The sequence below is a fragment of the Nansenia antarctica genome (assembly GCF_963989245.1).
Source record: "Nansenia antarctica genome assembly, chromosome: 10".
Taxonomy (NCBI): domain Eukaryota; kingdom Metazoa; phylum Chordata; class Actinopteri; order Argentiniformes; family Microstomatidae; genus Nansenia; species Nansenia antarctica.
The window spans coordinates 18,548,419-18,571,995 of NC_137680.1; the positions used below are offsets into that span (position 1 = coordinate 18,548,419).

At 44.0% G+C, this 23,577-nt stretch overlaps 2 protein-coding genes across 4 annotated transcripts; both read left to right on the forward strand.

Moving 5' to 3' along the window:
• Window positions 1-462: 462 nt before the first annotated feature.
• On the forward strand, window positions 463-5,863 carry dscc1 (DNA replication and sister chromatid cohesion 1; the record flags this gene model as incomplete). The annotated part of the gene is made up of 9 exons (XM_080540644.1): window positions 463-632; window positions 1,027-1,195; window positions 1,404-1,541; window positions 2,102-2,192; window positions 2,432-2,570; window positions 4,471-4,523; window positions 4,622-4,779; window positions 5,368-5,516; window positions 5,752-5,863. The coding sequence occupies 9 exons, from the start codon at window positions 463-465 to the stop codon at window positions 5,861-5,863; spliced, it is 1,179 nt and encodes a 392-aa protein (XP_080396770.1).
• A 1,335-nt stretch (window positions 5,864-7,198) lies between these two features.
• taf2 (TAF2 RNA polymerase II, TATA box binding protein (TBP)-associated factor) lies at window positions 7,199-23,206 on the forward strand (the record flags this gene model as incomplete). Of its 3 annotated transcripts, none has more annotated exons than XM_080540099.1 (26): window positions 7,199-7,248; window positions 7,446-7,500; window positions 7,641-7,801; window positions 8,143-8,261; window positions 8,515-8,656; window positions 10,053-10,284; window positions 10,626-10,810; window positions 11,203-11,316; window positions 12,315-12,414; window positions 12,699-12,784; window positions 13,339-13,474; window positions 13,733-13,887; window positions 14,132-14,246; window positions 14,328-14,437; window positions 14,608-14,673; window positions 15,249-15,501; window positions 16,974-17,114; window positions 17,279-17,389; window positions 17,582-17,775; window positions 18,756-18,895; window positions 19,370-19,439; window positions 19,802-19,911; window positions 20,978-21,210; window positions 21,467-21,628; window positions 22,008-22,116; window positions 22,233-23,206. In XM_080540099.1, 26 exons carry the CDS (start codon window positions 7,199-7,201, stop codon window positions 22,505-22,507), a joined length of 3,624 nt encoding a protein of 1,207 aa, XP_080396225.1. In that variant the 3' UTR covers window positions 22,508-23,206. The 3 variants fall into 3 exon arrangements, with proteins under 3 accessions (XP_080396225.1, XP_080396227.1, XP_080396226.1); XM_080540101.1 differs by having other exon boundaries at window positions 21,467-21,583; XM_080540100.1 differs by having other exon boundaries at window positions 20,978-21,207.
• Between the last annotated feature and the right edge of the window lie 371 nt (window positions 23,207-23,577).

Here is a 23,577-nt window from a genome sequence, read left to right on the forward strand (position 1 = left end):
TAATAGGCTGTCTAGTAGTAATGCCTACTTGGCTGATGATGCTGTCTTGGACAGAACATGCAAAATAAGTGTAACAAATGAAGTGTTTGAAACATCAGAAGAAATTAGTTACTCGTTTTTGGGAGAAGAAATCTGAAGAGCGGAACCATAACACATAATAGTCAAAGCAAAGGTTTCATCTTGTTGACACCCGACATTTCTCGTGACAGACTTTGGAAACCCCGCCAACCCGCACAATAAGTGCCACCTAGCGCTGCGCAGGCTGGAAAATAAATCGCGTGCACCCCAGGACGGAAACGGTGAAGTCATCGAGCCTTTCATTGGTTATGACTTATGTCAGTCAAACATTTTCAGTATTTCCGCTTAATATTGCGGGAAAGTTGAGTCTGAGGGTTGTTGCGGTGGAGTAGATAGACTTTACTGTCCATTATTTCGTTAAGTTGCTGTCTCTATTCGGACCAAATGAGGACATTAAAGGAGGTGCAGGCTACGCTGCAAATTGCCAAATTACAAGAGGATGATTTGCGAAGCACGATTCAATGCTTATCTTTTGGAGAGGGCGTTTCGTCTGGAGACTACTGTCTCATGGAGCTGGATGACACTCTGTGTAAACACATCGAAGCTGGAGAAAGGTAACTGCACTTACCGTGTCTTTCATATGGCGTTACTCACTGCGGGTATTACGTGGTATTGCCGTGTTATACCACACACACACTGTGCCTTTCTCTAGTATTCTTCAATGTTATCCGATTCATTTCGTGACGTTAGAATTATAAGGCTCTATCTCAATTTTTGTCAAAATTGTGTTTTTTACATAATCTGATCCATTAGGTGTTTATTAATGCCTGTGTGGTGTTATTTTAAAAATGTTGACATTTTTGAGTTAGTAATTCATAAAATACAAAGGTTCCATCTCACAGAACATAATGGAATGTAAAAACTTTGACGCTCAATATCTCTGAACTACCCTAAACGGAGATGGAACCGTATAATTCTAAGCTCACGATTTGTCTTTCACTCCTACAGCCTTATCATCAGAGGAGACAAGGAGGAGCGTGCTGTCCTGTGCAGCAGGGACAACACCTACGACCTCAAGATAGCTGACACCTCCAACCTGCTGCTCTTTGTCCCTGCTGGGCAGACCCCAGATCAGCTGCTCGAAGACCCAGACAGTTCTCAGCTGGTCCATGCACAGGTACTGTTGTCATGATGACACAGAAGAACTGTACACCAATACCAAACTGTACATACCAAATGTATTGTGTTCACCTGCACACTAAAGACGACAGTACATATCCACATCCACTGACTGTCCTCAATACAACTTTACCCAATGGTTGTCATGGTGAGAACTTTATTTTTTATTTATATATGTTGTGCTAAGAATGATCTTCTCCCAACAGATTTGGGGGTTTTCGAACTGTTACTGGGAGTTGAAGAGACAACGTCCTAAACTAAAGAAGCTGAAGAAACTGCTCATGGAGAATCCGTACGAGGGGCCAGCGGTCGGACATCATGAGGATGAAGCCCCGGAACAGAGGGTACCTTTGACTGTAGCATAACTCTGTACTGGACACTGCTGCCTAATGATCTTAGTGAAACAACCAGTGCATACTGCCCTGTAAAAATACTGTAAAAATGACCCTGACGTTTAGCAACATCCCCTTTATAACTGACAAAATCAAGAACTGTAAATGGACTGACTTATATAGCGCCTTATTCCAAAGCGCTTTACAATGGCCTCTCATTCACCCATTCACACACACACATTCACACACCAATGGCGGGAAGGTACCATGCAAGGCGCCGGACAGCTCATTGAGAGCAATTTGGGGTTCAGTGTCTTGCCCAAGGACACTTCGACATGCAGCCAGCCAGAGTTCGAACCGCCGATCTGCCGACCTTGAGATTATTGGACGCCGGCTCTACCCACTGTCATTCACATGATGCTTGCCTGTTGGCAACAGAAAGATAATTTTAGTGGACCCTTATGTTTATGATTTACGTAGAACAATGTTTTGTTTCAGGGGAATGCGATGCCAAGTATGCTTGACTCCTATATTCCTGTTTACTAACCAATGGATATTGTTCCCTTTGTTAGTATACAATAAAGGACTTACTTGAAAGGATCCAAGCAAGTGAGGAGGAGATTGAGGCCAATCTTCAGATTATTCATGCTTGCAAGATAGATGGTAAGCATGATGCTCAAATCCTCAAATAAAATGTCCTCATTCTCTCATTTGTCTCTAGCTTCATCAACCATACTTTCTATGCAATATTCTGAGGTACACTGTCTGGTTCTGCGGGATTAATCATACTGTAGCTTCTTTCATCACAGCTACATACAGTTTATCACAGAACAGTTTGGCCTTGGTGCCTTGACATGTATGCATTATGTCAATTGATTTGTTTTTGCTGTGTGCCTTTCCAGGGTACTGGAGGATCTTGGATTTTGATTATGAGATGAAGCTCTTGGGTCACGTGACTCAGCTTGTGGATTCAGAGTCGTGGTCCTTCAGCAAAATTCCCCTGAATTACAGTTTGGAGGAATTAGGACCTCTGGAGCCAAAGTAGGTGGAACATTAATGTGACAATGAATGCACTGCAGTGTTTCCCCTACCATTGCCTTGGGGGGGCGGGCTGTAATTAATAAAATATATAATAATAATAATATTTAATATAATATGTGTTAATAATAATATGTTATTATATATATATATTATATTATTATTATATATTTTATTAACAACAAAAAATATATATTTTATTAACAACAAAAAAGCAAAGGGTCAGCCCCGCGGTGGCGCAGCGGTCTAAGCATTAGCCTCTAGTGCAAGCTGCCCACCGGGGACTGGGATCGAATCCCGGTCTCGCCAGACCCGGATATGGCCGGGGCCCACAGGGAGCGGCATATTAAGCGGCCGCTCCCAAGGGGGGTATAGGACTATTTCCGGACAAGGATCCGTCGCGCAACACCGCCCCCTGGGTGCCGGAATAACGGTGTCGGGCTCGAGGAGCCAGACAGCTAGTCTGCCTAGCTATCTCCTCTGGGGCTGCCGGCCACGGGGTCGTGCGGCGGATCCTACGCAATAGGCAGGGGATAATTGGATACTAGGTTGGGTACAATTGGATACTAAATTGGGTGAAAAAAGGGATAAAATCAGAAAAAAAAGCAAAGGGTGGCTACTTTGAGGAATCTAAAATATAAGACATATTTAGAGTTATTTCACACTTTTTTGTTAAGTACATCATTCCACATGTGTTCATTCATAGTTTTGATGCCTTCAGTGAGAATCTACAATGTAAATAGTCATGAAAATAAAGGAAACACATTGAATGAGAAGGTGTGTCCAAACGTTTGGCCTGTACTGTACCTCTTATTAGATTATACATATTCTGGTTGTTATGTTTGCCTTTCGGTGGACAGCAAAAGAGGGAGAGAGGAGGATAGAGAGGGAGAGGAGGAGGAGAGAGAGCAGGATGGAGTCAGCACACCAAAGAGAGAGCAAGAACCAGGTGAGAAAGTGGACAGGTAGTCAACTTCAGACCACAAAGTAGCCTTGAGAACCTATGGTTCTGGTGCAGCACCCTCAGCACCCCCCTTCATTACTTGTAATAGGATGTAATAAATGTTTGACACACATGGCAATAAAAAAACATGAATCTTGAATTAGCAAAACATTTTTGCTATTTAAACATGTCAGCATGTCATCACTGACAGATGACAGGTAGATAATGAAAGGTAGTAAAAAAACTGGAAAATGATGTTGCCAGACTTGCAGACTTTTTAACCAGACCCTGTCACATATGTTTGTGTGTGATTGTCAGTGCAAAGAGGGAGAGAGGAGGATGGAGAGAGAGAGAGAGAGAGAGAGAGAGAGAGAGAGAGAGAGAGAGAGAGAGAGAGAGAGAGAGAGAGAGAGAGAGAGAGAGAGAGAGAGAGAGAGAGAGAGAGAGAGAGAGAGAGAGAGAGAGAGAGAGAGAGAGAGAGAGAGAGAGAGAGAGAGAGAGAGAGAGAGAGAGAGAGAGAGAGAGAGAGAGAGAGAGAGAGAGAGAGAGAGCAAGAGCAGGAAGAACCAGGTGAGAAAGTGGACAGATAGTGAAGTCAAGATTGTTATAGTGTCAAAACAGTAAAACAATTAATAAAAAATAAGTGATGGCTTTGTGGCTCAACAATAAAGTCTATAAATTATCATATTTGTTCTAGTCACATAATTGATATTATGATATTACAGAGATAACTTGTTCTGTTACTAATCTGTTACACTAATTGTGGGGGGGGGGGGGAGAAATTAACATTTCACAACGGGGGGGATGGGGGGGGGGGGGGGGGGTGGAGGTGGAGGATCCATGCCACCCTCCCAAGGCAGCAAACTGCACTGTATATTCACATGGTGTGTGTCTAGGCACAGGGTAAATTATCCATATTATATTACTGTGATGTTTACTCAAAACCCCTCTCTTGTTCAGGGAGATGATCGAGCATTGCTTGAACTGTTATGGGACACGCCACACAGACAAAGGTAAGAAAATAATTGACAGTGAATTGTTATGCGTGCATAAGCGTGCATAAATACTGTAGCTGAAGTTTCACAATTTGTGTCTTTCCCCTTGCTTTCAGATGAGGATGTGTTTTATGCACTGAATGAGGACAAGGTTTGCAGGGCCATAGCACAGATGCTCCTGCAGAATGCAGTGAAGTTCAACCTGTCTGAATTCCAAGAGGTGTGGCAGCAGAGTGTCCCTGAAGGCATGGGCACCAGACTGGACCAACTGAGGGTGAGCAGCACAAATGGTGGCTCAGACATGTGATGGCAGCTGGTGAAAGAGGGAACAAGTCGGCAACCGACCAAATGTTCAGACTTTTATTGAGAAAAATGGAAATACATTTCAAGGTTGTTGAAAATCAATGACACAGTAGTCAAGCGAAAATATTGCAATGCAATGGATTCGGTGAGTAATCCCCACTGCTACCTAGTTAGTGTAGAATAGTGGGGATTACTCACTCCATTGCATTGCAATGTTTTGGCTTGACTTTTGGCGAAATCAATGACACACTCGTTTGGTTTATTTACATTTTTCTGAGCATAGCTTGATGTGCAACCCATCTAGTAGTTTGATAGAGAAAACTTGATAAGACTCCTGCACACAATATTTTACACTAGGAATATAGCCTAGCAAGTACACAATATTTCACACTAGCAATATAGCCTAGCAATTACACAATATTTCACACTAGGAATATAGCCTAGCAATTACACAAAGATAGACCTGATGTATGTTTGATCACTTTGTAAAAATGATTGTGCGTCCAAATAAATACAAAAAGGACCGAATGATCATGGTTTTCTTTCATGTGTAATACAGGGTTTAGCCCTGGTGGATCGCAGCTCCAGACCTGAGACCATAGCCCTGCTCAGAGTGGAAGACCTTTCTGAGGACACGCTGGAGCGCTTCAACTACCTCTTTAGCATGAGAGAGAAGTGGACAGAGGAGGACATTGCTCCGTACATAAAGTGAGCATCATAAGTTTACTCAGAATACCGCAAGTGTGACTTCCTTCTAGATTTCCTTCCTGTTTTCAGATGTTTATGATATCATACACAGCTAGCCTAGATTACTTTTCTCAGAGGCTTTGTCTATCTCTGGACAGCTTGGTTTACTGCCAGATACAGTACCCCAATGGGATTCTCTGTAATGTGTTTAGAATGATCTCTCATGTCATTTAACACCTCACTTCTCTTTATACAGGGACTTATGTGGAGAGAAGCAAACAACTGGAGCTCTTCTCACCAAATATGCCCGTTCATCAATGCAAAATGGGGTTAAGGTCTTTAATTCAAGAAGGCCTGTGGCTACCTAAATATCATTGAACATCCTTATTCAAACTGATTTGTTTTGAATTATTATTGTGTGTTGTAAAGATGTTGTATAGTTAATAAACCTTTTGTTATCATGTGCTGTATGATATCTCATTAATTATAAATATATTGTATGTTTTTATGACTCCAAACAGACTGCATGTGAGATCAGTCTTCTGTTTCTATGGCTCTGCCATTGTGTCTGATCATGTCTAAATATTGTGTATGATCATATGTGAATATTGTGTATGATCATATGTGAATATTGTGTATGATCATATGTGAATATTGTGTATGATCATATCTAAATATTGTGTATGATCATATGTGAATATTGTGTATGATCATATGTGAATATTGTGTATGATCATATGTGAATATTGTGTATGATCATGTCTAAATATTGTGTATGATCATGTGTGAATATTGATTCCAAACAAGGTATTTTGGTGCCCTCCAGTGGTAAGACCATAACATTTGAATTAACTTCCTTAATCTTTTTTTTATTTTTATTTTTTAGATCATCAGAATTATCTTGACAGATATTTTCTGAACATTTAACAAAGTAATCTTTTAAATTGTAAAATACAAAGAAATCGCAACGTAAAATGTTGTCCATGTATCATTTCGTGTTTCTGCGCGGGAGTTCAAAGGTCACCAGCAAAATGGCTGAACCCAACCCAGGAATAATCACAACGCTCTGAGCAGCCGGGAGGAGAGGATATAATAACCTAATGTTTTGAAGCTCAACGTTGACTAAACTCATCTGATGATGCTAAGTTGTTTAATGCGAGGCTGAACGTTAACATTTGGGGGACGTGCATTACTGAATAACTTTAATGTGACTCGGATTAACGCAAAAAAGGATGTTGTGTTGTTAGCGAGCTGCTAGCTGACGGTCCAGTCTCACACACTGACCAGGAGTAACACACGGGGATGGAGCATCCATGGGAATATTGCTAGACAGTCAGTGCATAATAACAAACAGTTCGCTAGTGCATCAGTTTGCATTGTTGTTCTAATAACTACCTGTCAATAACGGGCTAGCTAGCAGCAAGTTCAACCAGCAAGAACTTTTCTAGGCTGCGTTCGTAAATTCGCTTTGAGAGCGCCGGAGCGCACACTGGGTTCAACGTTACAAAGGGACCAAATAATTTGATTGGACAAGAGGCACTCCATGGGTGCTGATCAGATTTCCAGAGCGTGTTTACGAACGCACCCCCAGTGTGTTCCCGAGACAGAAGCAGAGGACACTGTCACACCTGCAGGATGTTCTAATGCTGGATGCTAATGGTTGTGACAATGTTCTAAGTCATTGTCCAAAACACAAGACGAAGATGAACAGAAAGAAAGACAAAGGATTTGAGAGTCCGCGTCCATTTAAATTATAAGTATTTTCCTTTACTTTTGACAAAGCTTAAGTTGTCATATTTGCCCAAAGTGTTTCATGTACAAGTAGTGTAAGGATACTGACACGCCTCTTTCATCTGTCCATCATTCATCACACTTGGCACAGCTTAGTCTGGTATTCATCTTATGAATTATACATTTATCTCTTGTTTTTTGTCTTCTTTTTCTCTATACGACCCATCAGGCGGTCTGCATCAACAACATAAACTTCCAAAGGAAGTCAGTGATTGTAAGTACTGTAACTGAATGTACTCAGAGGAGTTTACTGTAGCTACCACAATGATCTCTCCTCAATCAATACTCACACAGATTAGCACAATCATACTAATAGTGTGTGTCTTGTCAACTGACATGCCCTTCGTTTGACAGGGATATGTGGAGCTGACCATCTTCCCGACTGTGGTGAACCTGAACCGCATCAAACTCAACAGCAAGCAGTGTAGAATATACAGGGTTCGGGTGAATGATCTTGAGGCACCATTCATTTACAATGACCCGACCCTTGAGGTTTGCCACCATGAGTCTAAGCAGTAAGTGCTATTATCATAATACTCATATTGTAGTGTTGATGCGATGGTTGGTTAATGTGCAGTGCAAACTTTAGTAGGCTGTCTCCTGTATTGCCAATGTTTGGTTTCAGTGATGAACTGACAGATACACACATGTTTATTACATGACAATAATAATAATCATTTGATGTAGGTGATGTACACATGCGTTAAGCCTATTTATTTGGTCATTCTATTGTCTCAGTGTTGGAATATAATGCACCCTGTACTTTCTTACCCTCTATGGGTGTTTGTTGTGACCAACCCAGAAAACTGCCATGTACTTTGCTTCTCAACACTTGTTTCTTCTCTTTTCCTTGAAGGAGGAACCTGAACTATTTCTCCAGTGCCTACACAGCTGCCGTCAGTGCTGTCGATCCAGACGCAGGACACGGAGAGCTGGTCATCAAAGTTCCATCTGAGCTATGGAAACAAGGAGACGGTAAGAGCTCCACACATGAACTGGCTTAAGACAGTTATTGCCCCAGAAATCTGTTTCTATAGGCTGTAACCAATGATGAATGAGTGTCTTCACATCTGAGAACACTGGTGTTAACACCCTGAGTTCAGATGCACAGCTTCAAGTCACATTTCATTATGCTTAGTGCAAAAGCCCGATAAGCAGGCGGTATTGTTTACATGCAATTAGACGCACAGCCCACAACCCAAATAATGTTTTTGTGTCTTCTCCTCAGAGATGAATGTGCTGAAAGTGTACATCGAGTTCTCCCTGGACCAGCCTAAAGGAGGGCTCCACTTTGTGGTTCCTGATGTGGAGGGCAGCATGGCAGAGAGGGGAGCCCACGTGTTCTCCTTTGGGTACCAGAATTCCACAAGGTTCGGAGACAGGGATGAGGATCATTTGAGGGCTCAGTCTGTGACAGTTTCATTCAATAATTATGTTTGTTATGCTCGGTATATTTCATTTAATTGTTATGCTCAGTATATTTCATTTACAAAAATGTAGTGTGAAAAGTATTCTTAAAACATTCTTAAAACATTACAAAACATGTACCACTTGGTAAAGTTCTTCTCGGGGAGGGCTGGAATAAACCATTACAGTGGTTACAGTAATTCCCAGTAATGGTTTTATTCCAGCCCTACTCCTCCCCAAGATTAACTTTAACAAGTGGTACTTTTCTTGTAAACAAACCTGCTTGCTATAGTCCATGCTGAGACGGCTGATTGGAACTATGCACCCAGACTGCTTGTGACAAAAGTTGGCTTGAATGTCTGACTGAAATTCATGGATACAAGCTAGCCATATTAACTGGTGAAATACATTATTGGTAAATAATATCTTACTGTGAATAACAGTATTATGCCGAATAACGTTCTTGTTCAGTCAATATCCTTTATTTTATTAAATCATAAAAATCCACGTCTCTCTAATTTGCTCTGGAAAAAAGCAATTACATAGACATTGTATTTCGGAATGTGAGGCTGACACCAGGGGTGTAACGGTACACGTATTCGAACCGAAAACCGGTACGGGTCGTTAGGTTTGCGTGTGTACCGAACGAATGCAGCGTTCTTTTACCCAATGCACGTGCAGAATTTTCAGTGTTTTATTTTCATATTATATAGTGTGTTTGACAATCAAAAGTTGATTGTCTGTTGAAGTTTAGACAGTGCAGGGTACAGCAATTGAGTTGTATTCGGTTTGTGGGTAACATGTGTTCTCACTGCAAATGAATCGCACTGTGGAGCGATAGCAAGCGTGTAAAAGTGTTTTTATAGCAGCGGACCATACTCCGTTGTTGAGAACCTAGTTCTCAACGTTGTTGAGACCTAGTTCCCTCTCGTCCACATTTCAGCCAGTAAATCATACCAGCCCTTTATAAACAAGCACAAACTACAGTTGTCCACGACTTATCCACGACCGATGGGTGGACATCTTGGGCCACCGAATTATTTAACAGTAACTGCGCACTACATCACAAATGTAACTTTGTTACAGTACAGTACAGTTCAAACACAGTAAACCACTGTTTAATAATACTAATTGTGATTTTTTTACCCTGCTGTACCAAAAACGTACCGCACCTTGACTTAAAAACTGTGGTACGTACCGAACCGAAATGTGCACTTACCGTTGCATCCCTAGCTAGCACCGATATATCTGTAAAGGCCGATACTGTTGGTGCTCCGATATATCTGTCAGGCTCTAAACACGATCAGTTATATTGTGACTTCCTCCTTGAATGTACACTGTCCTCTTGTCCTCTCTCAGGTTCTGGTTCCCCTGTGTGGACTCCTACTCTGAGTTGTGCACCTGGAAGCTGGAGTTCACAGTGGACGCCTCCATGCAGGCCGTGTCCTGTGGAGACCTGGTAGAGACTGTTTACACACATGACATGAGGAAGAAGACCTTCCACTATGTGCTCCCCATCCCCACTGCTGCCCCCAACATCTCCTTGTCTGTTGGGCCGTTTGAGATCCTTGTCGACCCCTACATGCATGAGGTATGTCCAAAAGCGTGAGAGAAATAAAACATTAATGATTACAATGTGCTGAGAACAGAAGTTGTCGAGAGAATATAATATATATTATATATATATATAATATGGAACCTCTGTAATGTAAAATATGTTGCTACATTTTAGGCTGATTTCCCTTATATCTTTTACCACTAGGTGGATAATTGCTTTTAGGCTATGGCTCCTGCTAGTGGTAACTTAAGCCTGCCTGTGTGGGCAATGGAATGAAATCCAGTACTCTATTGCACATGTTATCAGAGATGTACCTTGCTGTACCTTAACCCTAACCCTTTTTAACCATTTTCTAATTATTATTATTTTTTCAGGTCACACACTTCTGTCTACCTCAGCTGTTGCCTTTGTTGAAGCACTCCATGTCCTACCTGCATGAGATATTTGAGTTCTACGAGGAGATCCTGACCTGTCGCTACCCCTACTCCTGTTTCAAGACTGTGTTTGTAGACGAAGCATACGTGCAGGTGTCATCATATGCATCGATGAGCATTTTCAGGTGGTTACATCTTACTTGTCTACTTGCAATACATCTTGTTTAGACTTGACTTTCTATCAAATGAACAGTCCTGGGCTATTACAAACATCACCAAATGCTCTTTCTCTAATTTAATTTGAGAAAACAGGTTTTGTTGTCAGATTTGGCTGCTAATCAGTTTCATTACATCAACCCGATGAGATAACACTGAGTAGACATGGCACCTTTGCGGTGCTTAAGTGTCCAACTTTCCTCAGACACAAAGAACACCTCTACCTTGAAGTGTGTGTGTGTTCTCTTCTCACCCATTACCAACTTGTTTTTCTCTTTTTCACTTGTAATAATGCTGACCTTGTTTTACGTGAAACCAACTTTTCCCCTTTTTTTTTTTCTCTTCCTTCTCTCGGTCTCAGTACGAATTTGCTGCACAGTGCCATGATTATAGACCAGACCCCCCTGACTAGACGCTGCTTAGCTCAAGCCTTGGCCCAACAGTTTTTTGGCTGCTTCATATCCCGAATGTCCTGGTGAGTAACACGAGACACAATATGGAGCTTAGCTTGTGCAAGAAACGGGACTTCAAACGTAAGGAACTTCATGCTTCAAGCTTTGTTGTTTTAACAGTCGTTCAATTCCAAATCTCCAGCCTATATGTCTCGTTTTGAGAGACGACTATAATCCTATTTCATCATCGGTATCAGGCCAGAAATTAAGCAAAACCTGGCGTGGGGGTGTCAGCATGATGGATCTATGGCACGACTCCATGGTGGGGTGAGGCCCGGGGGGATGGTACTACAGCGGGGATGCTGATGGTTTCACAAGAGGTGTCCAAGTTCTTTGATCGCTGCAAACAATGGACCCCCTGTCTGCTAAGTGTTTAAAACTAAATCAGATGTGGAAGTTTGGGTTACTCTCTTATTTGTTTGGGTTGTATGAGCCACGGTTGTGTAAGCCACAGAAGAATCAAACAGTCCCTCCTTTGATATGGAGACCCGTCACCTGCTTACAATTAATCATGTGGTTTAATTCTGCTCAGGCCTGTAATTGAAGGCAGGCTGATGAAACTGAGCTTATATCCAGCTAGTAAAAGACGGTTAAGGGCCTATTTCGCCGTCTGTCCAATACAGCTTTATGGGTGAAATGGCACTTACCATTTTTTTATGGCATTTACCAATTCAAGTAGTTTGTTTCCTTTTAATATGGAATAAAAGATCACCTAATAAACCTGTATGCCAAACCTGTGTATACTACTTCTCTCTAAGAAATACACTTACTTTAATTTTCACCTCATTTGGTACCACACCTTTCCCAAGTGCTTCACAAAGCACTTTCCTCACCCATTGTCTCTCTTGCCTCTGGTCCTTCCGTGGCTCACTTGGTAGAGCATGGCGTTAACAACGCCATGGTTGTGGGTTCGATTCCCGCTGCGACCATATGTACTGAAAAATGTATGCACTCACTGCAATGTAAGTCGCTTTGGATAAAGGCGTCACCTAAATGGAATATATATCTCTCTGTTTTATAGGGCTGATGAGTGGGTACTGAAGGGGATCTCGGGGTACATCTATGGTTTGTACCTGAAGAAGACGTTTGGGGTTAACGAATACCGCCACTGGATCAAAGAGGTAAAGGGGAAACACACCGGGAAGTGCGTCTCGTTTGGTGTGCATAATGACACAATGGTGGACAGTGGTGGCCTAGTGGATGGTGAGTTGAACTGGTGATCGGAAGGTCATGAGTTCAAATCCCACCTGGGAACACCACCACTAGTGTGCCCTTGAGTAAGGTACTTAGCCACAAAAATTACTCCAGGGAGAATGTCCCTATAATCTCTAATTGTAAGTCACTTTGTTTAAAAGCATCTGCTAAATGGTAAAAATGTTAATGTAAATGTATTTGGTCTGTCTAGGAGCTGGACAGTATAGTGGAGTATGAGCTGAAGATGGGGGGCGTTCTGTTACATCCGACCTTCGTTGGTGGCAAGGAGAAGGACAAGTGAGATCTCCGTCTTGATTCCAAGCTCATTTCACAAGTGTGCATCGCTATTAACTCGTCAATTGTCAATGTGCCCGTTCACGTTGAATTCAAAACTACCTTGGCAGACAGAAATTACTGTTTCCACGCTTTTGTGCATTAGGCTAACAACTTGTGTATAAACCTATGTCTTGGACACACCAATGTTTTTCTAGTTTGATCGAAGACGTATATGTGAAGCTTTGGAAATGTATTACACTCTTAGAGAGCGAGAGAGTGTGAGTGAGAGAGAGAGAAAAAAAAGTGGTGAGTGGGTTTATTCATCCTACCCCAGTAAAACGCTGGCACCATTTTGAGTATTTTTCATAAATCAGATCGCTCCTGGAGAGGATTTGGAAAGCTTTTTCACAAATTATGTTAACACTTATTCATGTCTGTGTGTGCTGGCTGTCAACGACTTGGCTAATAACTCCAATTACGATTTATCTTGAAAGTTGCTGGCGGTACAGTTGATGAGAGGATTGTTGAGTGAGTGTGAAAGTGAAAGTTTGATTTGTCTACGTGGTTCTTTGCAGCCCCACTCCTCACTTGCACTTTTCCATCAAACACCCCCACACATTGTCCTGGGAGTACTACAAGATGTTCCAGTGCAAAGCCCATCTGGTCATGAGGTTGATAGAAAACAGGATCAGCATGGAGTTCATGCTGCAGGTGAGCATGGCTGCCGTTCTCTTCAAACTTTACTTTGCTTTACTTTTACTTTTGCAACTTTACAGTTGACCACATTGGCATGTATTCAGTTATCCATCTCCAAGGACCAGAACTGTTGTTTACAGCACTAAATTGACTTACTTCTGAAGCGCAGTGTCACCCTCTGGTCTAATAACGCCCTCTTGGTCTAATGGTAGATAGCTGGGGTCTTTCAAACCCCTGGTCACCCACACTACATTACCCCTCCTGTGTTGTTAGGTGTTCAACAAGCTCCTGAGCCTGGCCAGCACAGCCTCCTCTCAGAAGTACCAGTCTCACATGTGGAGCCAGATGCTAGTGTCCACCTCAGGCTTCCTCAAGTCCATCTCCAACGTGTCCGGCAAGGACATAGGGCCCCTCATCAAGCAGTGGGTGTATCCTTTCACCTGTCCGTCACAACGCTACAGGGACCGCCCTGGTTGTAACTTAGTCAATAACACTGTAATACCCTGTTCAACCCAAATATTTACTCTTGTTTATGTCGGATGGATAATTTAATGACCGATTTAGTCATTGAACTGCTTAAGAGTCCACCCATCAGGAGGGGTGAGTGTTAAACCCAGCAGGCATTGTCTCAAGGTGTTGATTTGGACATTTGCCTTGATTCATGATCATAAGAGACCAGAGTTCGGTGGTGAAGTTTTTCGGCAGTTTCGCATTCAACAGGAAAAGGAACGTGCTGGAACTGGAGATCCGTCAGGACTACACCTCCTCTGGAACACAGAAATATGTGGTAAGAAACGGTACAAGGCATGACGTGTGACCAGCTTCAGCCAACAGAGTCAAACACTGACACGTCTTTGCTGCTTTAAAGGGCCCCATCAAGGTGACCGTACAGGAGCTGGATGGATCCTTCAACCACACCCTTCAGATCGAAGAGAACAGCCTCAAGCACGACATCCCCTGTCATTCAAAAAGTAGACGGTACGTTCCCGATAACATGTTTGATTGTTTTTGTTATCGACATGCGAAAACACGGAACTCATTTCAATCAGCTCTGAAGGTCACAGTGGGATCGGTCTGCGCCTCTTCCTCAGAGTTCATTTTTGTTCCTTTTGTTCATTTTGTTGCGTTCATTTTGTTCCTTTCTCCAGAAACAAGAAGAAGAAGATCCCTTTGATGAACGGGGAGGAGGTTGACATGGACCTGTCCGCCATGGAGTAAGACTTTCCACTGCTCCTCTACTCTCTCACTCACCGACACAGCTCACGACCCTACTAGGCGCCGGCGGTCAGGGCTGCCTGCCTGCCTGACAAACACAGCCCCAGTGTCACACCCGTCTCTTCATCCTCTCTTCATCTTCACCTCAACTCCTCTGCTCGGTTTACAGTGTGGCATTTTTTTTCTTGGAAAGCAGTGGGTTGTGTTTGGTGTGATGTTGTCTTGTCTGTTTGAGCAGCCGAGTGCTCGGTGAATCACTCTGTTTCACTGTTTGTTCTGGCTCATCTCGTTAGGAATGTCGCGATACGGATGCCAATTCTCGTCAAGTTGTAAAATAATTCCGAGCAAAAAATAAGTCATCGGCCTCAGAGGGATCTAGCCGTTTGATAAGAATCAAAATTTTCAGAGCCAAGGTTTTTAGTTAACACATACAAACACAGTGTAATGAAGTCTTCAATCAACACGTCAACAATCACACACATACATGACATGTCAATAATGCAATACACTGTTCATTTGTTTTCGACACTGTTTCTGCCAAGACGCTAGAAGTAAACCTGTCTCTCCCTCGTAGCGCCGACTCTCCCTTGCTGTGGATCCGCATCGACCCGGACATGTCGATCCTGCGCAAGGTGGAGTTTGAGCAGGCTGACTTCATGTGGCAGTACCAGCTGCGCTACGAGAGGGACGTGGTGGCCCAGGAGGAGTCCATCTCAGCGCTGGAGAAGTTCCCCACCCCCGCCTCGCGCCTGGCCCTCACCGACATCCTGGAGTACGACCAGTGTTTCTACAAAGTCCGCATGCAGGCCTGCTTCTGTCTCGCCAAGGTAAAGGATACCGGGCCACCGCTGGTTCCAGTACCACAACTGGCCCACCCACCTACTGTACCTTAGCGTCAGCCCCTTTTTTACAACCCGATTCAATAGCTCCACTAAAACGATTCGGCGGATTTATCTTTATTCCCTGCGCCCCCCCCCCTGTTTGATTTCCTCCATTCATTTTTTTTCACCTGAATCAATATTTTCTTAAAAGTCAGAATGGATGTACTGGTCTGCGTGGGCTTTCACTGGCCTTTTTTTTTCACTCAGTCGACGACCTTGAAGACCACAGAATGTAATTTGGTTAACCCCGATCTGACTTGGCCGCCGAATGATTGGACGGCTTTGTTGAAAGAGGGGGAGCAGCAGGAAGAGCGTTAGGGGCAGGTCCAGGCAGGGTCCAGTACACCCCCAGGTCCCTCTGTTTACCCTGCCGAAATGACAACATCCTGTCTGCCTCGCCTGCCCTCACTCTACCCCAGCAACACAAATCCCCCCAATTTCCTGCAGCGGTTCTGAGGGGGGACGCAAAGCTCAGCATCTCTGCTCTCTCTCTTAACAAGCACACGGAGTTCCCTCCATCACTCAGCTCACAGAACAGTGCATAGCATGCTCACTGGCCGGGTCTCTCGGCCTGTTGTAGCTGTCCTGTAATGGTGGCATGTAAAGCCCTATTCGGACAGGGTTAGTATTATCATGGGACCTAACTAGGTCATTTGTAATCAAGGGTCGTCTGCGTTCTTAATCCTTGCGAATTGGCCATGTCCGTAACAATGTCTGTAGAAAATTCCAACGCAAATTACCATATTTCGCTGAGCTCCTGTGATAGGACGAATCGACATGTCAGTGATTTGGGGTGAGTTTGTTTTCTCCCGTCCTTTTTTTTTCTGCCACGTCTTCGAGAAGTAACCAACGGCTGTTGCGCTTGTTGTTCATGAAGCGGATGTTACACAGAGCCATGACCTCATATCCGGGGGAATGTCAGTAAATTCTAGTAAAATACAGACTTTTCTCATCCCGTGCGAATGTGCCACACGAAACACAGACGTCGGGGGGTGATTTCTAAATGACATGAGGTCCCCAGATAATACTAATCCCGTCCGAAGAGGGCTTAAGAGAGGTAACTGTAGGGGTTTATTTCAGGCCAGATATCCATAATTATAGTCCTTTATGAATGTAAGTGTTATTGAGTTTAATTAATTGCTTTACCTCCGTCAGTGATCTCCATCATGGTCACTTACAGCATATATATATATATATATAACAGCATAGAGAGGATGAGCCCTGTGATAACAGCATAGAGAGGATGAGCCCTGTGACACATCCACTACCTAATCTCATGGAGATTTGCTGATCAGTTGCTTTGATATGGTTTGTGTGCATTCCTTTGTCCCAGTTAAAATACAAACTACAAGTCGAGTTTTTGTATTATTATTATTATTATAATTATAATCATTATTATTATTATCATTATCATCTAGATTGCCAACTCCATGATGAGCACGTGGACGGGCCCTCCTGCTATGAAGTCCCTGTTCACCAGGATGTTCTGCTGTAAGAGCTGCCCCAACATCGTGAAGACCAACAACTTCATCAGCTTCCAGAGCTACTTCCTGCAAAAGGTTTGACGCCCAGTTCCAATTCACTCAAGTATCAATCAGCTACTGTCATTGTAATTCAGCACTTTTTAGAAGGATATTCTTTCACACGGCCCCTAAAGAGCTTACACTGCTGGGTAGGTAGTGGCAAACGGCGGTAATTAATTTACTGCCACCCTGTTTTACAGACCATGCCCGTTGCCATGGCTTTGCTCCGAGATGTTCAAAATCTTTGCCCCAAGGACGTCCTAAACTTCATACTGGACCTCATTAAGTACAACGACAACAGGAAGAACAAGGTGGGTCGGGTTTCATACATTCCACATCCTTAATATAGCTTATTACATGGTGATAACGTGATGTTTTGGTCCGCTGGGTTTCTTAAGCCTCACGGCCATGTGGAGTCCCACAGCATGGCAGTAAGCGGGAGTGAGGAAGGAAACAGAGTTATGTGTTAATGGCTTTAATCTCCTGTTCTTCCGCACTCTTAGTTCTCGGACAATTACTACCGCGCTGAGCTGATTGACGCGTTGACCAACTCGCTGACGCCCGCCATCAGCATCAGCAACGAGGTCCGCACGGTGGACAACCTGAACGGAGAGGTGCGTCTCATCCTGGAGGAGATCACCCGCTTCCTCAACATGGAGAAGCTGCTGCCCAGCTTCAGGAACACCATCACCGTCAGGTACAGGAAGCAGGTGACCCCCCCCCCCCCAGGGTACTACTCCCAGAGATTCACTCTGACTAGATGATCACTCCCTCTCCAGCAAAGTCAAGGGAAAACCGGCAGAATCCTGAACCGTTAACCTCAAAACTAGTTTTTGTTCAAGTTTCTATCTCTCTAAGTTTTAGTCTTTAGCTATTTGCCAATAAACAAATACACAGCATATGTACAACCCTAACTTTAGCAATGTAGGAGTTTCTAGTGGTCATGGTGCTCCTGTTGAGTAATTTGTGACTTTCACTTTGTGAAAGTTGGATTTCACATCCGGTTGATTTTATCTAGATAGATATGACTCAAGTTGAGCTAATATTGAATGACATGGTATCATTATTGTCCTTGCAGTGACAGCATTGCTGCTGACCCTTGTACCATCCCCCGATATTGCCAAACATCGGGGGGTGTTCCCGTAAAGGAAGCTATTTAAGTGCCAATGTAAACTACTCAAAAGTTCTATGATGCATTGAAATGACATTAAACTAAGATAATACGATGGTTATCATAATTTTTCTAATCTTTATTAATAAGTAATTACAGAAAAGGTAAATTACATTTCTGTCATGGCTTCTGCATTTTGGCCGTCGAGAGTCGGAATCTTGTCGGAATCATGTGCTACCAAGCGGACCAATCACAGAGCTTACGGTTGCGTAGAAACTGACGCGTACTTACATTTTTGGAGAGGTGCGCGTTAATCTACGCCGTAGACTACGCAAGGCTACACGGGCCTACGCAAGCCTACGCGTAGGCTACGCCGTCGATTTTACGCAGGAGCGTAAACTGGGCTTTAAAGGTGCAGTCTGTTAGTTCCTCTGATTTAAAGAAGTGTAGTCCCAACTCTTTTCAGGAACGGTTTAGGTGGGTAAAACCCAAGAGGATGAACTGAGGCGCTGACAAAGAATATGCTTGTAAATGTGTGATGGCTATTTCATCTCTTCTCTCCTCAGTTGTCTCAGAGCGATCAGAATGCTCCAGAAAAATGGCCACATCCCTAGCGACCCGTCTCTGTTCAAGTCGTACGCGGAGTACGGACACTTTGTAGACGTGCGCGTCGCGGCGCTGGAGGCTGTTGTGGACTACACAAGAGGTAGGCACCAAGCTGGTTCTGTATGATATTCAAGAGATTGACATTTCATTACAGAAACCCACACAATGTTATTTATCTTACCACTGTCTAGGGCTACTTCCTGGATAAAGTTAATTAAGTGAAATAATCAGAGTGGTTTTTGAGGACTTAAAGGGTTGACTTTGAGGGTTCATAATGGGCTTATGTAATATAAACTAGTCTCTGTCAAGACCTCACTCACAGAAATATTCTATTCTATTCTATACTCAGCAACAGACGAGACGGCACCCCTTTTACACATATAGATGCACCAGTTTCACTCTGTCTGCTGTTCTGGAACCTAGAGTCCATCCAAGCTTTTCGAAACAGCATTGCTAATACTAATATAGACCTCGTTAATCAAGCTCACAGCCGTGCAGTCCAGCAGGATTCTCAATGGCTTCTTTGTGTGGCCCTGTCTACCCGTGATGTGTGTTACACCTTGTTTATTGGTAGTTGACAGGAGTTCCACGGAACTGCAGTGGCTGCTCAACATGGTCCAGAATGACCCCGCTCACTACATCAGGTTTGGGCAGCATCCATGGTACTGTAGGGTTGTTGGGGACTGACGGCTTGACAAGCTCACTCATGGAAAAGGGATAGTTTTACCTACTCCTGTTGAAAACTGATCAGTGTTTGAATGATAACAAATGTTTGAATATATATAACAATTGATTAATGCCATGTGGTTCAGGTGCTCAGTATTTTAATCTCTTAGGAGATCTATTTAACAGTGTTGCTGTTTGAATGTAGGCTGCGTGTTACAGTTACAATACGGTAAAGCCAGGTGTGCGACTCACTGCCAACGTACGCTCTCATTAGTTTGAGGTGTGTGGCTGTGAAAGTGACGGGATGTTTGCCTCTCTTAACCCTCCTCTATTTATTCAGACACAAGATTCTGAGCATGCTGGGTAAGAACCCCCCCTTCACCAAAGCGACAGAGTCGCCTCTGTGCAACGAGGCCCTGGTGGACCAGCTGTGGAAGCTGATGAACTCAGGTGAGAGACAGAGAGACCCCCCCCCCCCCTCCCTCAGGGCTGGAGGCCCATCAGCCCTCCTCCATTGGGGGCTGTAGAAGGCGGAGACCAGATGTACGCACGAGACTAGGAGACATCGAAGAAATGGAACCCATATGTCCCTAAGACAGTCATCATTTATCAGTGTTTGAGTGGGTACAGTTGCCCAACGATTGCACAACTGCCTGGTTTTATGTTCAGAGAGAACGCGATGTCCAACTCAAATCGATTAGAAGACGGTTTTCTGCATGTGTGTTACAGTATGTAACGTTACACACATCATCTGTCTCAGAGGCTGTTGTCTTCAGCTCTTTTCATCCAGCTTCGCCCCTTGTGTTTCAGGTTTTGTATTCTCTTCGCCGGCTTTGACCTATTTTACTGTAGCCAGTGCCAGGGGGGCCCCAATATCCCCCAAGACATGGAAAAACCCATAAACATGATCGTTCACAGGAAGAAATATAGCAGTTTATGACCTGCTTTCGATTACTGGACACACTTCTTTCAAAGCTCTTTTTAAAATATGGACTTTCACAACGTTTGGCAAAATTTGAAAGATTTCTATAATGGACTGCTGTGGGCTTTAAAATGTAATCTGACGTTTATTTCTCACTGTAGGGTAAAATTTCATATGTTCAGGTTCTCTACTCTATTGTGTCTGTTGGCAGCCAGGGCCTGTTCCCCCTGCCAGGACAAATACGTTTCAGCCTCGACTGATTCAAATTAATACCGTATTGATAATGTGTTAGTTGGTGTATCGTAACTTCTCCACCCCCCATATTATCAATAATTTGACGTACACCATTGTTATCTTTGGCTCGGCATTGAATTTGTGAACCTCTGCAAACGCCATCTGTTTGGGATAATTCATCCTAGATACAGTATATACCCCCATATTATCAGATAGTATGCATTTGAAACCACTGATAATGATTGGAAACTGAATGAGCCAGCTAGCTCTTATCATAAGACTGAAAATTGGCGAGTTGGCGAAGCTTTTCTACACATTTTCTTTTCTTGTCTTTTCCCGCTTCTTCTCGTGGTCGTGCAGGGACCTCTCATGACTGGCGTCTGCGCTGCGACGCGGTGAACCTCTACTACAGCCTGTTTGGCCTGACCAGACCCTCCTGCCTGCCCCTGCCAGAACTGGGCCTGGTGCTCAACCTCAAGGAGAAGAAGGCGGTCCTCAACCCCACCATCAAGCCTGAGCTGGGGCCAGGGAACACAGAGCTTACCGCCATCGCTATCGCCCACGGTCCCCCCAGCATGGTCTTCTCCAGCAACGTGAGGACAAGCTTACAGTTTTAGGGGACACTTTACCCAACGAACCTCAACATTAGCTTTCGTCATAGCTTCTATCGCTAAGTCTCAGCCTTGTATGACGCTAGCTAGTTGCCGCTAAAACAGATACGACACAGCTATCGATTTATAAGCATGCGTACATGTTATATTCGACTTTGTTAACCGCACCTGTTAGCGTAAGAGGTGATGGACGACCTGTGTCTGAGGCTTTGTGCTCCTGTCCTCTCCCCTCCTCCAGCTGGACGAGGAGCACCTGGGCCTGGAGGCTCCTCTGACCAGCGGGGTGGCGCTCCCTCCGCAGGGCCTGAAGAGGAAGGCGGAGACGCCCCTGGGATCCCCCCCGGAGCCCGGCCAGGTACTGCAGGATGACGACAGCAGTAAAGGCAAATTCAAGATCAGAGTAAGGAGCTCCGAGGGTGGGCGGGATGGGTGGGGGGTTATCGGGGGGGGAGGGGGGGGCTGATATGACACTGGGCTTTCATTTGTGGCTAGCTAGCCTCTTGTGGCCCTGCCACCCTTGGAGACACCCCTGAGGACTGGATCAGTCAACACTTGTGTTGATATTTATTTTTCTTTTAAATGTCCAAGGGTTTGGTGACTGGTGTCAGCACTGCGCGGTGAATGCCCATGTTTAGAATCACACTGCCTGTTTTTGGTGATTGTATTTTGTGTCGATGTGAATCACAACCCTACGTAAGGGTTACTACGGTAAAAGTAGTTCAAAGTGCAGTGCTTAGGCGAAGTTGTATTGTCGTTATGGTGATGTGTGATTGTTTCAGTTTAACACAATGGAGGAGGACGAGATCGACATGGAAACAGTTCATGACAGCCAGGCGTTCATCCACCAACATCTGAGAGAGACCATTATGGAGAGGCCGTCCACGCCAGGTTAGCACGCTCAGACGTTCTTACTACTGGCAACGTCAGCGTTCATATTTGGCAGCATCGCTATGGAGATGCAACGCCTTCAATCTCTCACCTGCTCTCTTCCTCCCGTCCCTCAGGTAAGGAGCCCCCGTCGGTGGAACAGGCCATCCTCTCCATGCCGGCCACGCCCCTGCCCTCGTTCAGCAAAGAGAACAACTCCTCCTCGTCCAAGCACAGCGACCACCACCACCACCATCACCACCACCACGAGCATAAAAAGAAGAAGAAGAAGCACAAGCACAAGCACAAACACAAGCACAAGCACGACAGCAAAGACAAGGACAAGGACAAAGAGAGGGACTCCCACGCCTTCAGCAACAGCCCAGCCAGCGGGCGCTCCATGTCCGATTAAAACCAGCGCTCCCACGTGGTTGAATATCACCCCCCCCCCCCCCCTCCAAAAGACTTCACCTGTGTCAGCCATGTCTGTGCTTCTCTTAGAGGGGTGAGAGACTAAGCAAAGGTTGGAAGAAGAAAAAAAGAAAAGAAAAAAACATGTATAGCCTACGTTCTGTGATGTCATCGTTAACCACCAAGAGACGGCCCTCGGCAGAAGGACTTTACAGGCGTCCCAGCCACACGTCACGCTCACCACAAGGACCACTCTGGTTAACCCTGAACCCCTTCTCTCCACTGCTAAATAACAACATTCTCAGAGGGAACGTTGTAGACATTGCAGGTCTCAGACTGCCTCTGGTCCGGTTTTTATGACACCCTGAACATTGAATTACAGGTTTGCTTAAAGTCTCCAGTGAAAGTAAGGGGGGAAATGCCACCCTTATTCAGAGCTCCAGTAAATTGGAAAGTTGGAACAAACTTGATGTCTGTAAACATTTAGCACCTAGATGTCAATTAGGCTTACTATATCTACCTGGAAAAACGTGTGACATGTCCATACTGTAGAATTCAAAACTAGAGCCATAATGTCTTTTTCTATATTTTTTTCTATTCATATGGAACTGTTTCTAACCATGCATGTTTTAATTGCCCATGATTTTACTGTTTAGTAAATGTTGGTCTTTAGTCCTCATTGAATTAGTAAATTGTTCTACGTAGGATGCATTATTATAAACATGTTGGAAATAGTTTGGTTTTGTTTCTACATTTTTCATAATAAATTAGTTGGAAGGTTCGATTTCTTCTTGTTTACTGGGAGTGTCCCAGGATAAGCACTTCCACAACAGCAGGTTGTCATTTATCTAGAGAAGGTCCAGGCAGTCAGCAGGAGATGAACTGGTTCTTGTGGTGAAGTATCCTTATATGACCCAAGCCTTTCAACTAGGCTACCCCCACTGCCAGTAATAGCTTCCAGTGCACTTATTTACCCTTCTTTACCTCATGTCCTGAGGTAATGCCTTCTCTGCCTCATAACAGTATACAGTAAAATTAAATAAAAAATAATAATCATATCATCAATCATAC